At 35.2% G+C, this 15,471-nt stretch overlaps 1 protein-coding gene and 1 pseudogene across 13 annotated transcripts in view; one reads left to right on the forward strand and one right to left on the reverse strand.

Moving 5' to 3' along the window:
• The first annotated feature begins 368 nt into the window (after positions 1 to 368).
• Positions 369 to 15,471, forward strand: part of LOC105233578 (FERM domain-containing protein 5) — a 753,696-nt gene continuing 738,593 nt past the window's right edge. For 2 of the 13 annotated variants that reach the window (XR_007423743.1, XM_049462611.1), the window contains exon 1: positions 405 to 667. Coding sequence is in view for 8 of the 13 variants with exons in the window: in XM_049462611.1 (XP_049318568.1) it covers positions 581 to 667 (87 nt within the window). In the remaining 5 variants the exon portion in view is untranslated. Of the gene's footprint in view, positions 668 to 15,471 lie in introns of all 13 variants that reach the window. The other 11 variants (XM_049462605.1, XM_049462602.1, XM_049462598.1 and 8 more) reach the window with 11 other exon arrangements.
• Positions 15,022 to 15,151, reverse strand: LOC125775955 (small nucleolar RNA U3; annotated as a pseudogene).

A 15,471-nucleotide genomic window follows, 5' to 3' on the forward strand; every position in this document is an offset into this window, starting at 1 on the left:
ACCATATGGTAAAAAATAAAGTTGTTTTCACGGATTAACTAGAGTGCTTAATTTTTTTTTACAATTTACATACTTGTTAGCTGAGAGTTTTTCTATGCTTTAAATTCTCATTCAATAAAAATGACGTAACATAATTATGGACAGTGCAGAAAGATAGAAGGAAGTATTGAATCTAATTTAATTCAGTTAAGAACAGTATATATATTTTAATTTATTAATATTTTAGTAACCGGCTATGACCGCGTAAGCAGTGTCTACGTCATTAAACAAAAAAATAATGTTTTAATAAATAGGAATAATCATAGGGTTAACTTCTCTTAATATTGCGACTAGAACATCTGTCATTCTAAAGCATATTACTAAAAAGTTGAAAAGTGAGGCTGGTCTTTCGCTATACATACATATATATATGTATACATACGTACAAATAAAGTGTACATTGAGGTTTTTGAATAGGATCACATAAGGGTTAACCAAATAGAGTGAAAAGTTAAAAAGTGTTTGCAGTGCAACTTTGACTTTATCACTGTTAAATTAAGATCCAAAAAAGTATTAAAGTGAAATAATATAGTATAATATAATGTTTAAAAAAAAGACAGAAGTTGTCGTTCACAAATGTATCGTACGCCTCTTTGAAGACTTCAATGCTGTTGAGTATGAGTTTTTGGTTAGTATTGTACATATTAAAGATTTTTCTCCTTATGTATTGATTATAATGTCTTGAAAAAGGCGGAGTTACAGAATAAATATATTTTTGGATAACAAAGAAATATAACAATTGTACAATTAGCAGCGAATATAAAAAGATAGCTACATATATATACATATATACATATGTTTCCCTCAGGTGACTAAATGTAATTTTTTGTATCAAATATTAAACGCTTTAGGAAATTCAATAATTTCATTTCAATGAACTTATTTTCATCGCCTTATTTAGTCGGTCAAATATATCCGCTTATTTGATGCCAACACATACACACATACTTTTAATTCTGTTTTTACAAGCTAGATTGGTTCCAAAAAAACTTGTAAAAAACTCATTGATCATTCTCCTAAATTTGTGTTATTTACAATTGCTCTGACCTATAAATTTTCTAGTATCCACAAACATATAATACCTCTAAATTTGCAATATGAACATATTTCGCAAAAATAAATCTGACAAATAAAATTTAAGCCCAAAAAAATTGCAATTGTTGTAAATGAAATAAAATTGTGCAAAAAAATTAAAATTTTATTATTTTCAAACCGTGTTAATTAAAGACCGTTTAAAAACGGAATTAGGTGTATTTGAATTTAAAACAAGTAACGAAGGGCTAAAACCAATATACATATTTACATTATTCGAAGAAACTGAATACAAAAATTTTAATTTGGTATCTTATTAATTGGCATACGCGTTAAGCGGCGCGTTTTTTTTACCGTTCAGCGTTAACGCCAACGTGACAACTTTACGTCGAATTCCCACTTAAATTCTAAAATGTTATGCAAGCGGAATTAATAAAGAACTTGTCGTGCTCTGTATCATTGTATTCAGTAATTTTTGCAATTTCATCACCGAAAGTTGTACGCTGGAATAACGTTTAGGAATTATTTAATTTTATTATCAAAATAATAATTATAAATAATTAAGAAAATCATTTTCTCTTATGAGGTTCACTTTCCTCTGAGAGGTGTGGTAAATAAACAAAAGTGTTTGGTGCGAAGAAAATCCAAAACTTATTCATGAACAAGCATTACATTCACCTAAATTTACAATTTGCTAAGGTTTTTTGGTCTGGTGCAATCATCGGTCCGTACTTTTTTGTCGATGTAAAGCGGATTAGACTGTTACTGTTAATGGAGGGCAGTATATGTAGATCAATGATAGCCAAACTTTTATGGCAGTAATTGAAAGAAATTGATTTTGACAATATCTGGCTCCAACAAGACGGGATTACTTACCGCACAGCACGTACAATAACCGAATTATTGCTAGAAAAGTTTGGAGATTCGATTATTTCAATAAATTGTGACATTTATTGGCCGCCAAAAAGTTATGATCTAACGCCATTAGAATACTTCTTGTGATGATATTTGAAGCCACTGGTTTTTAGCAACAAACTAGATTCTCTTCAAGCTTTGGAAGTCAATAATGAACGTGGTATTCATGACATGGAGGATGAAATCATATGTAGAAGTTCACGCAACTGAGGAAAGTTCTCCGATTGTCATTCACTTGGGAGTGGCCAGAAATGATTCTTTTACAGAAAATATCCGTTTGAAAGCGACAGTCGGTAACTTCAGGCTCCACGAGGAAACACCCCCAAATGCGTTGAGGCTGATCGACTTCGCCGGGTCCCGAGATATGGTTATCTAAAGTACTAGGTTCGAGCATAGAAAAATTCACCAAGCTACTTGGCTATCGAAAAACAACCAACCAGATCGAACATGTTGTGTTAGATGGAAGACACGTCTCCAGTGTTCTAGATGTGCGTACGCTCCAACCTAACATCGACTCGGGCCACTATCTTGTTGCAGACAAGATTCGCACCCGCCTCTGTGCACCACAAAATATCCGTCAACAAACACAAGGAAGTTCCGACGTCGAAAAGCTGCAATAAAACAGCCAGCTGAACGATTTTCTACTCAGCAGCTCTCTGAGAGCACTCATCAACAACTCGGTATAAGATAACTGTGCGACGGCATTTCATGCTCCTTACTCACAGTTGCAAACGAAACCATTGGTTTTCGGACAATCCAAACGAATAACTGGTACGATGAGGAGTGCCATGTCGCAGGGGAGAGAAAACAGACTGCCTACCTCGCAACGTTACGATCGTGCGCAACACGTGCGGGATGGGATAGATGCCAAGAGTTGAAGAGGGAAGCGAGACGCATTTACAGACAGAAAAAAAAAAACCCGAACTGCGTGTGTAGGAAAAGCTTGACAAGCTGGCCGACAGGGTTAACGTTCGAAAATTCTACGAAAAGATGCGGCGAATAACAGAAGGTTTCAAGACCGGAGCTTACTCTTGTAGAACCCCCAAAGGTGATTTAGTGACCGATGCCCAGAGCATCCTAAAATTATGAGGGAACACTTCTCTTGCCTGCTGAATATTAGTGAAAGTATAACGCCAGGAGACGGTTAAACCGATTCCCCAATCGGAGCGGCGGCCGAGCTATTCAAACACGGCGGCGAAGAACTGATAAGGAGTATGCATCAGCTTCATCCAATACACAAAAAGGGAGAGCCCACAATCTGGGAAACTTCCATAGGATAAATAAATATCGCATATAAGGTTCTATCGAGCATATTGTGTGAAAGATTACAGCCCACTGTCAACAATGATTGGACCTTATCAGTGTGACCATAGACCTGGAAAATCAACAACTAGCCAGATATGCACCATGCACCAAATCTTGGAAAAGACCCGTGATGAGAGAATCGACAATAACCACCTTTTCGTCGATTTCAAAGCTGCTTTTGACAGCACGAAAATGAGCTGCCTTTGTGCCGCAGAACTAATACGGCTGTATGAACTGATGTTGAGCAACATCGAAAGCTCCATCAGGAAACGGAAGAATCTTCGATACCAAACGAGATTTCAGCCAAAGCAACACTCATTCCTGTGACTACTTCAACCAACTTCTGGAGAAAATAATTCGAGCAGCAAAACTTAATCGTACAGGTACAATCTTCTATAAGAGTATACAGCTGATGGCGTATGCCGCTGAGAAGGGTCTGGCTTTGCTTGGAAACTCCAATTGGCGCTAAATTGCAAAAAGAAGAAACGACTGGTTTCTTTGTTGTTTATAATTGCGTAAGCGGTGTCTACGCCAATAAAGAAGAAAATTCATGACATACGACTTGATTTAGTGTAAAGGTACTAGAAAATTGAATTCATCGAATTCGCTCCTGCAAAGGAAGTCATGGAGACCATTTGAATAATGTTATCGTAGAAATTTAATTTTATCGATTGTACTTCACTACTTACATCTATTTATACAAGCAATAAAAATCACATGTCAAGAATTTTTTAATTTACAATTTCTTCGTTTTCTGCAGCCAACTTTAGTTTCTAACAAAATATATGGGCATGTGGAGTTTTTGACAGTAAGTTGCCGTTGCCGTTTAAATTTAAGGTCGGCAGTAAGTATAATCAGAGCGGCTATTTATATGCACAGTATGCAGTATGAAAATAAATTCCGAGAAAGGTTTTCACGTATGAATCTTTACCTATAAATTTATCCTTAATTTCTTTAAGGGAGTGTACATATGTCTTATTTATTCTGAGAATAACATTAAGGTTTTTAAAATATGCTTAAATTTTTACAGTAGATATCGAGGTTCGTACATCTTTGAAAAGGCGAACAGATTTTCTTGTATCTATACCTCGGTTTTCGAGTCTTACAAAAGCAATTGTAAGGCTAAACAAGTTCTATTTTATCTAAGCGTGGTCTGTAATTAAGCGGTCTGACTTAAACAACTCCTGTCATCGTCACTAATAAGTGAATCTACAGGTAAGTGATTGGACTCCCACCTTTTGGTTAACGGTTTGCATCTTAAATTATTTCCCTGGCTTAGTTTCTTGCAAGTTGTAAGAATATAAAATGTTGGGTTGCACCTGAACTTAACGCTTCCTTACTTATTATTTAGTATTTTTATACTCGTGCAACAAGTTACTACAGAGTATACTAGTTTTGTTCACCTAACGGTAGTAAGTATCAACTTAAACTAATCGAGATAGATGTACGGTTATATAATACATATATGTATATAAATGATCAGGATGACAAGACGCGTTGAAATTCGGATGACTCGCGGAATTATCATAAAAACATCTACCGAAATCTGGAGATAATCCCGCTTACTCTCCATATTACGGTACTGTAAGAACTACTAAATAAGTAACTAAATCCGCCAGATACATTAAATAAAAAGGCTTTATGGGAGTCGGTGTGAAAATTAGACGATGGGCGTGGCACCTCCCACTTTTGGCGCCTACTTCCTATATAACACAATTTTAAATTCCACTTGATTCTTTTACTTTCCAGTATACAAATCAGGAAGCAATTGATGTATCGGAATAAAACACTGCGCTATCAATTCATTTAAGACTAGCAGCCCGTCCCGGCATCGCAATTATTTATTTTTGGAAATCTAGTTTCTGTCAAATATTGTTTGGCAAAAATATCTTAAACGTTGGATTGTAGTTTTGTTCATTTACAATTTGCTTTAAGAAATGGCTCGAGTGAGGAGATTCACCGTAAAGCAGCTGGAACAATGGCTGTGGTGGTGGAAGCAATTCTGGCAACGGTTCATTTTTAAATTTGACTGCATTGCAATATTGACAAACTACTGACATCTGACCGATTTGAACAGATGCGATATATTGAATGTTTGGATCATATCGAAAACCTGCCCGTTCAATGTTTACAAAAGAAAGATTTGTAAAAATTTTGTTAAAGTATACACAATGAAATTAGGAAAAATCGTTCATCTATATATATAAAAATGAAATGGTGTATAGTTGTAACGCTAAAACTCGAAAACGGCTGAACCAAATGAAATACTTCCATTGGGGGATTTGTTTGTTATTACCACGCGCAGGTCATGTCTTAAAATCACAATAAAATATTAAGGGGGCGTGGTACCTCCCATACAAATTGAATTTTTCAAGTCGAATATCTTCAAAAGTGTTTAAGGTAGGAACATGATAATTGGTACAGAGCTACAGGATAACAACACCACTCTCACCTATAAAACCGGGGGCTATCGAATAAGGGGGCGTGGTACCTCCCATACAAACTAAATTTTTTAAGCAGAATATCTGTGAAGGGAAGAAGGGTTCAAGGTAGGGACCTGAAAATTGGTATAGACCTATATGGTATCAAAAGCCTTCTTACACATAAAAGAAGGGGTAATCGGAAAAGGGGGCGTGGCACCTCCCATACAAACTGAACTTTTCAAGGTGAATATCTTCAAAAGTGTTTAAGGTAGGAACATGAAAATTGGTATAGAGCTATAGGAAACAACACCATTCTCACCCATAAAGCTTGGCGTTATCAAAAAGGGGACGTATTACCTCCCTTACAATCTTTAATTATTTTGGTTGTTAATCCACCATATATTTATCTCATTATCCACCTAGCACGACATTTTGGTTGTTCTTGCTGCAGCGGTTATATGGTAATTTTGGTTGTGTTACGTGCTATTTTTGGTTTATGGAAATGGCAGTTTTATGAAACAAACACAAATTAAATTAAACGTCAATTTTGCTTTGCAATCGAACACGCAAAACTTAGAGGGCAATAAAAATGCGCCTTGCTTTACTGATATATTGATATATTTTGTTTTAAAAAGTGAGTTATTTAGTGAAAGTGATTTAGCGTGTTGGCGAATACCGATTTATGTACATTGGAATTTATCATTCAATTGATCTGCTTCCTTAGTTTAATTCATTAATTTTTGGAGTTTTCAAAGGTAAGTTATTGGTCCGTAAAACCTTATATGAACTTTATGCAAATGATCATTTCCAATTAGATATTTGTTACGATGTCAAGAATCAGTACGTATGGTAACACTTCTCGGAGTTCCCAGGCCGCAAGGAGAACACGAAATAGCAGAGCACGCCAAAGGGAAAGTATTATTGAGAGGGTATCACCACGAAATAGACTGCTGGAGAGTAGCACGCACCAGTTAGAAGATGTCAACCAAACATACAATCAGCAAGAACGATTGAGAAGAAGGGAAGTTCACAATCAGCAACAACGATCGAGAAGAAAGGAAGTGATGAAGTAAGATCACAACATGCGATTATTCGACGTCAACAGCGGCAACATCTTTCTTTTGTGAACTTTGAACGGGCAGGTTTTCGATATGATCCAAACATTCAATATAGCGCATCTGTTCAAATCGGTCAGATGTCAGTAGTTTGTCAATATTTCAATGCAGTCAAATTTAAAAATGAACCGTTGCCAGAATTGCTTCCACCACCACAGCCATTGTTCCAGCTGCTTTACGGTGAATCTCCTCACTCGAGCCATTTCTTAAAGCAAATTGTAAATGAACAAAACTACAATCCAACGTTTAAGATATTTTTGCCAAACAATATTTGACAGAAACTACAGAGCTTTTCTCCAATTATACACGTTCATGGGCAAATGTTTCATTTCGGTGGATCGTTGTTGCCGCATCCAGATCAAGAACACAAATATCTCCAAATTTACTTTCTGGGAGATTCACATGATGAAGTAAATCGGCGTTGTGCTATCTTCAATACAACGAAAAGAGAAATAATCGAACAATTGCAGCAAATGTTACACGAACACAATGACCTCATTAAACTGTTTACGATTTCGTTGGAACGTATGCCAACAGATGATCATATTATAATCATACAAGCGGACAAAAGACCAACAGGGTCCCATGAAAGACAATATAATGCACCTACAGTTAGCGAAATATCAATTGTTGTTGTTGGAGAAAATTTGCAGTCGCGTGATATTGTTATCAAACGAAGAAATCAAAACGCACTAAAACGGATAAGTGAGACACATCAGTCTTACGGCGCAATGCAATATTCGCTCATGTTCTGCCGTAGAGAAGACGGATATCACTTAGAATATAAGATGGTAAATCCGGTGAATGGTTAGTAAAAAAAAATTTTTGTTTGCTACTTCATATAGGTAATTTAAGCTTTTAGCTGTCGAGACAAATAAAAAAGTCAGTTCAATGAAGTTTTACGCATATCGAATGATAATTCGCCAAAACTATGACAACCATTTACTGAGATATGGACGGTTATTTCAAGAGTATGCAGTTGACATGTATGTTAAAGTTGAGACAGAACGACTTAATTACATGCAATACAATCAGTCGAAGTTGCGATCTGAAGAGTATATTCCCTTAAGAGATGCAATGAATGGTGATGCGGATATTACAGATATTGGTCGACTCTATATTTTGCCATCGACATACATTGGCAGTCCCAGACACATGCATGAGAACTCCCAGGATGCGATGACTTACGTGCGCTATTATGGACGGCCGGATTTGTTTGTTACATTAACTTGCAATCCAAAATGGCCAGACATTACGAATCTATTGCATCCCGGTCAATCACCAAGCGATTGCCACGATGTTACAGCACGCGTGTTTAAACAAAAACTCAGATGTTTGATGGACTTTATTACGAAACAACGTGTGTATGGCACTGTTTGATGCTGAATGTACTCATTGGAGTGGCAGAAGAGAGGTTTGCCCCACGCACACATTCTTCTTTGGATGGTGGAGAAAATTACACCTGACCAAATTGATGACATCATTTCCGCCGAAATTCCTGATGTCGAAATAGATCCAGAGTTGCACGAAGTGGTGATGGCCAATACGGTTCATGGGCCATGCGGAGAACACGATCCATCTTCGGTTTGTATGTCGGACAGTAAATGCAAAAAACGCTGTCCCCGTGCTTTTATTTCGGAAACTCAAACTGGAAACGACGGATACCTTTTCTATCGGCGTCGCTCACCCGCTGACAATGGCAGAACATTCATTACTCAATTGAAAGGAAAGAATTTCGTGGTTGATAACACATGGATCGTTCCATATTCGCCAATTTTGTCTAAGGCATTCAAAACACATATAAATGTTGAGTATTGCAGTTCAATAAAATCAATTAAGTATGTTTGCAAATATGTCACCAAAGGAAGCGATATGGCGGTTATTGGCGTTGAACGAGATGAAATTAGCAAATTTCATATGGGCAGATATGTGAACTGCAATGAAGCAATCTGGAGAATATTTTCATTTGCAATTCATGAACGCCATCCTACTGTTGTGCATCTGTCAGCTCATTTGGAGAATGGCCAGCGAGTTTATTTCAACGCAGAGAACATAGTACAGCGAACGGAAATACCACCAGCAACCACTTTAACAAGTTTCTTTGCAACTTGCGCCAGTGATCCGTTCGCGAGAACATTGCTTTACTCGGAGATGCCTCGGTATTATACATGGAATGCATCGTCTTTCCCCCGGCGCAACATAACCTTGGCGGTTCATTTTTAAATTTGACTGCATTGCAATATTGACAAACTACTGACATCTGACCGATTTGAACAGATGCGATATATTGAATGTTTGGATCATATCGAAAACCTGCCCGTTCAATGTTTACAAAAGAAAGATTTGTAAAAATTTTGTTAAAGTATACACAATGAAATTAGGAAAAATCGTTCATATTCTATTAAAACCAATACCGGTGTAATTTTTGAAATGAAAAAAAAATCTATTTTGGGCAGAACGAAGTTTGCCGGGTCAGCTAGTTTCGATATAAAACACTTTTTTTCACAAATATTTTTATTTGTATTAAAAAAAAGTTATATTTGTATGTAAGTCTATTTATGTTCAATTTCTTTGATGGTTTAAGTGGCGGGCACTTTTGAAAAATTAAAAAATAAAAATAATAATAATCAAAAAATTAAAATAACAGTAATTAATAATGAATTCAGTCGTTTTACATATATTTTTGCCACTGCGCGTGCTCAATTCTGCTAAATAGCAGCGACAACGTCGAATTCCTTACTTTGATTCTATCGGCTCTGTTAGCCGCTAAATCGAACATCATACAGAATTCAATTTGCACCTTCTCTTTACTTTACATTCTCTGGCCGGGCGCGCTTTTCAGAATGCATCGCAAACAACGGCAACTGCGCTATGGCGGTTTTGTTTACATTTTGAATTTTTTAATTCGTAATATCTTTTGAATGGAAAGTCCAATTTAAATAATTTAAAAACTATTTTATAGGTAGTTAAATGGTCTTGACCATAAAATAATTTATTTGGATAAGGATTAATATAAACACATAAATAGCATGGTTTGAATTTGGTTAGCATTTTCATTAATGTTTAAAATGAAAAAAGTTGTTGTAGTGACATAACTACAATCGTTGGACATATGCTACGGCGGATTTTTTTTGTAGGCATTATGATGTTCTTCAATATTGTTGTACATTATTTTGTTCTATCGCTAATTGTTTCGGCAACGCATTCGACAAAAGACATTTTAAGACTCATTTTTCTACTCCTTCAAATTTTACCAAGGATCCTTTATTTTTTCAAAGTGAAATGTAGCCTATGTCAAATTGGAAAATTGTAGCATCCTATTGGTGAAACAATTTTTTAAATCGGCCCAGTACTTTTTGAGCCTATTCATTACAAACATACAAACATACAAAAATAGGTACAAATCTTTCCTCTTTATAATATTAGTAGATATGTCACCATATGACTAAAAAATTCTTAAATCCAACCAAAACAGTTCATGTCCCTATGTACCGAATATTTGGACCTAAGTATCTTTAGTTGACTTTTGACTGAAAATATCGGTCAATGTGTGATATATGTATATAATTGAAATTCAGACAGAAACTTTTCCTGACAATACTATTTTAGTGTATCAAAACTGGATTGAATCAGGTTAATACTTCCCTGAGCCCCCATACAAATAATATAAAGATTTTTGAACTTCCGGGTGACTTTACGCTGCATGTATCGACCAATATTTGAGTACGTAACAATATATCTTCCTAAAATATATATCATTGGTTAAGTATTGAACCTAAAGGGCATATAACTAATATTATGAATTTTAAACATCCGGCTGACTTTACTTCATGTGATTAGTGATTGTATGTGAGGTGCCTTAATGAAACCCAGGGTAATGTTAATACATAGATAAAATCGAGTCGAGACTACCCGAACTCCTATATACTACATATAATGATTTTCGTTTTTTAACCAACTTTTTGCCTAATTTGTAAATCAGTGTATGACTTATGTATATAGAGTATGTGAATAAAAAAAAATTCTTGGATTCTGATCCTCTGGTCTGATTATGATATTTGAAAGTTGCTAAGGTTTAAAATGTTCGGTTGCACCCGAACTTAGCCCCTCCTTACTTGTTATTATTGTTTCACTACTCTGTAAATAGTTTTTGTAAAACACATATACATACATATTTATATTGAACAATACCATATAAATTTTCACAGTACGAATAGATAAAAAAAAGGTGCGTGGAGTCCCTACGCGCGGAAGAAGTTATACTTCTTAGCGGTGTTCAGAAATGCATAACATTTTCTATGAAAGAAAACTTAAATTCACATTTTATAATTTTATTATGCACATTTTATAAAGCAAAGTCTAAATGAAGGAATTTTAATTCGGAAAGAAGTTCTGTCTCTTCGTTGCGGAAGGGAATATGCAGCGTAACCATACATCTTTTGTAATCCATCAACACGCGTTGAAAGCCCAGCAGTTATCGGTGAATTGACGATCGTTGATTCATCAGTAGTTATAGATGCTCCCGCAGAGATTGATGAAACAGCAGACGTTGAATCTTTTTACGCGCTCTCTGATATTCCTCAGCTGTTTTCCTCTTCCTCGGTTGGCTGCCAGCTATCATTTCCAATTTCTCCTTTTCCCGCTCTGCTTTCTTTCGTGCTCGGTATTCACGATAATATTGTACTGTTTTCCCTCCTTTTAAAACACGGACTACAATCTCAACAGAATTTATTTTTAATTTTTTGCTTACTAATAGAAATTAAATTTATCACAGCAATATTATGTATTATGTATAATTAAATTTATTTTCTATTAGTAAGAAAAAAAAAATTTATTAGTATAGTATACGATGTTAAAAAGCAAAAATTTAAAAATAAATTCTGTTGAGATTCGAACCAGTGTTCACATCGTGACATTCTAGGCGCTTACCACCAACACCACCATTGACACTTCGGTTGCGCTGACTTAAGTATGATTTGGTTATGCATGCAAGAAACATACGATGGTTCTAATAATTTAGTTTAAGTATAGAATATACACATACATAATATGTACATTAGGGGTAGTCTATTTTTGTAACACCTACTTTACATGGCATAACACGATGAGGAATAGTAAAAAAATGATAACTGCGTTTTTAGTTTTTCGATTTATTTCAAAAACTTCACTTCTTCTTCTTAATTGGCGTAGACACCGCTTACGCGATTATAGCCGAGTTAACAACCGCGCGCCAGTGGTTTCTTCTTTTCGCTACGTGGCGCCAATTGGATATTCCAAGCGAAGCCAGGTCCTTCTCCACTTGGTCCTTCCAACGGAGTGGAGGTCTTCCTCTTCCTCTGCTTCCCCCAAAAAAAACTTCACGCAGAATTTAAATTGAAAAAATTCATATGTTATATGCGAAGAAGAAGAAGACAAATTTTAATTCAGAAGCAATAAGACTAATTTAAGTACAAAACAAATACATTTTTATAGTAAATATACGTTTTAGTTCATTATTTAATTCATTTTGATATTATTTGAGATAAACTTAAGATTTAAACTATATTCAGATTTACAAAAAGGGTAAATTTCCTGAATAACTTTGATGGCTCTTTCAGCGCAAATATTAGATCTTTTTAAATTCAGAATGGCAGAATCTTCCTTTACCTAGTGTTTAAGAAAACACTTATGCGCAGTTTCGAATTGCTTGACGGATTTTTCCAATATTTCAAAATCATTGTTATGAAAACGGTGATCCGAGAACCAAGCATCATACCATGCGCTGCATATGAATTGGCAAATTGGCAAAAGTTGTATTCTGTGTTCCGGTATTAGTATGAACGTTAAAATCGCTAATATAGCTCTAGAATTCCATCGAGCGTTGCTGAGCGCTGGTAAAACTCTAAATTTTATGTATGGGAACTTGTTGTTTACTTCATAATATTTAAAATATTGCCCTAGTTCATATAAAAATTGCATGTCATCACGCCATTTAATAGATCTTAAGATTAACTTTTCTTCGTTTTGTTTGTAGTTTTGTTTTAGATTTTCGTAGTTCATAATCAATTCGGTAAATATGTCATAACTGATGTTTGGCGATGTCGACTTTCCACCTAGTACTTCATTCATCACATGCTTCAAAATTAAATCTAATACATGATGTTGGCATCCAATATACTGCGGTGGGGACAAATGTTTTTCCTGAAAACAATTCTGCAGTAAACGAACAACTCCACTTTTAACCCCTGTATTAACGTTTGTTGTGTCACTAACAATCATTTTAATGGAATTCCAAAGGTTAAAATTATCCAATACATTCCTTATTCCTTAAAAAAGTTATAGAAAGTTAATTAATGCTCTAAAAATATATTATTAAATAGAAACCTTCAAAAATTGACAAACTTTTCCCGTTTTCAAGAACCATTGCCGTTATTCTTACTTCCTTAGCTTCATTTGTTAACACCACGGCCTGCATTTCTTTCTTCCCAAATTTCTTGCCGTCGAAATGAATGCACCAAATGTCATCTCTTAAGGAATTCTTATAATTTTTTTCCAAGTTCAGCGCTGCTTTAATCATCGCTTTGTGAATACCTGCTTGTGTTGGTGTTGCTATATTTATTCCTTCTTTGGACAATTCATTGCATATTTTAGCGGCATTTTTGGTGCTTACATGGGCTGTTGTTACCATTGTGACTGCTGCTTTTGTTGAACACTTCGCATTTCTTTTTCTTTGAAGAGGAGCTTTATATTCATCAACAGGTGGAGAATGTGATTGCTCGACAGATTCAGCTGATGATGTTGAAGTGTTGAGCGCCACTTTATTTAAACACGAGGTGCTGTGAACCTTTTTTCTTAAAAGCGCAGCTTTGGAGCGATGCACGCAAACTGCTTTAGCTGTCGTGTACCCAACTTCTCCATTTGTAGTTGTTTGGAGTTCATACAACTTTTTGTCCTCAGTTCCTAGCCAGACACATTTTAAATCAGTTATATCACATAATTTGTTGAACGCCATTGTAACATTTCTGCCATCCGGGAATTTTAAAAATGTTGAATAATCCTTTTGTTATCTTCCGTTGTGCAGCTATACGTGTTATGCTCGGAAAGTTTAGTTTCGACCACAAGGCAATCATTTCGTTTGAAATAATCTGGCATCTTTTCTTTTTCAATTTCTCCGTTTTTGCTAATTCATTATACCTTCCTATAATCACGGTCTGTTTTGGAATCTTACACAATTCACTCAAGGGGTTTTCAATGTTATTGATTTCTCTTCTCTTATTCTTAGATTTTTCAAATGTTATTAAATTGTTTTCCCATTGTTTTGAATTTTTTAAAACTTCAGCACCACTTTTCTTAAAAGACATTGTTAATTAAAAAAGACACTTTCACTCCAGCCGCCACGCACTGAATGAGAGACCGACAGCTAAATAAAGGCAACTGGCGCGACGCTTATACGAAGTTTCAATCATTCATAAAGCATTTACTCAAATTTACCGTTATCTATTTTTGTCATATGCAAAAATACGACGAATAACGGTAGAAGAGCAAAACAAAACAGACACAAAGAAAAGAACATAATCTCATACGGTGTTTTTTCTTGTCATATGTATGAAATTTTCATACGAAATTTCAATTTAAATTCTGCGTGAAGTTTTTGAAATAAATCGAAAAACTAAAAACGCAGTTATCATTTTTTTACTATTCCTCATCGTGTTATGCCATGTAAATTTTTTTTTTTTCAAAAAATGCAAAAAGTTATACCCCTAATGTACATATATACATAATATTGCTGTGATAAATTTAATTTCTATTAGTAAAAAAAATATTTATTAGTATAGTATACGATGTTAAAAAGCAAAAAATTAAAAAAAAAATTAAAAATAAATCCTGTTGAGATTCGAACTAGTGTTCACATCGTGACATTCTAGGCGCTTACCACCAACACCACCATTGACACTTCGGTTGCGCTGACTTAAGTATGATTTGGTTATGCATGCAAGAAACATACGATGGTTCTAATAATTTTGTTTAAGTATAGAATATACCTACTTTGTAGAACATTTGCTTTCGCAATAAATTTATCACAGCAATATACATATACATAATATGTATATACATATACATAACATTGCTGTGATCCCTTAGAAGTATAGTCTTAACTTCTTAACGGCCAACGCAGAGTATTTTCAACCAAAAGAAATTTATTCATTACTATCACCACTCAGAAGTCGTTTTATCCCTTGTAAGCGAGCGATTTTCTTAAATCTCACGCTCCCAGATAAAACGGTATACCTCGTCCTCGTGGGTCGATTTCAAAAACCACAGAAATAATTCTGTGTGATTCTGAAAGGCCAGCGCAGAGTATTTCAATTAAAAGTCACATAAAATAGTTGAGAATTCGCAGAACAAACGAAAAGAAAAAGAAGTATAACTTCAATAATGCACAAGCAAACAAACATATTTATGCGCACACATGTGAATATGTCACGAACCAAAAATTGAAACATTGTTCTACGAAAACAAAAACAACAACAGCATAAGCATGACAACGTTGTGTTGTTGGTAGAAAAGCCGAGCTGTGCCGAAAGAAACGAACAAACGATCGCCCATTGTCACCGCTTCGCTTGCTGCTCGCACATCTTCGCAGACAAGGTTGCGTTACATTC

This window comes from Bactrocera dorsalis, chromosome 1 (genome assembly GCF_023373825.1).
Source record: "Bactrocera dorsalis isolate Fly_Bdor chromosome 1, ASM2337382v1, whole genome shotgun sequence".
Classification (NCBI taxonomy): Eukaryota; Metazoa; Arthropoda; class Insecta; order Diptera; family Tephritidae; genus Bactrocera; species Bactrocera dorsalis.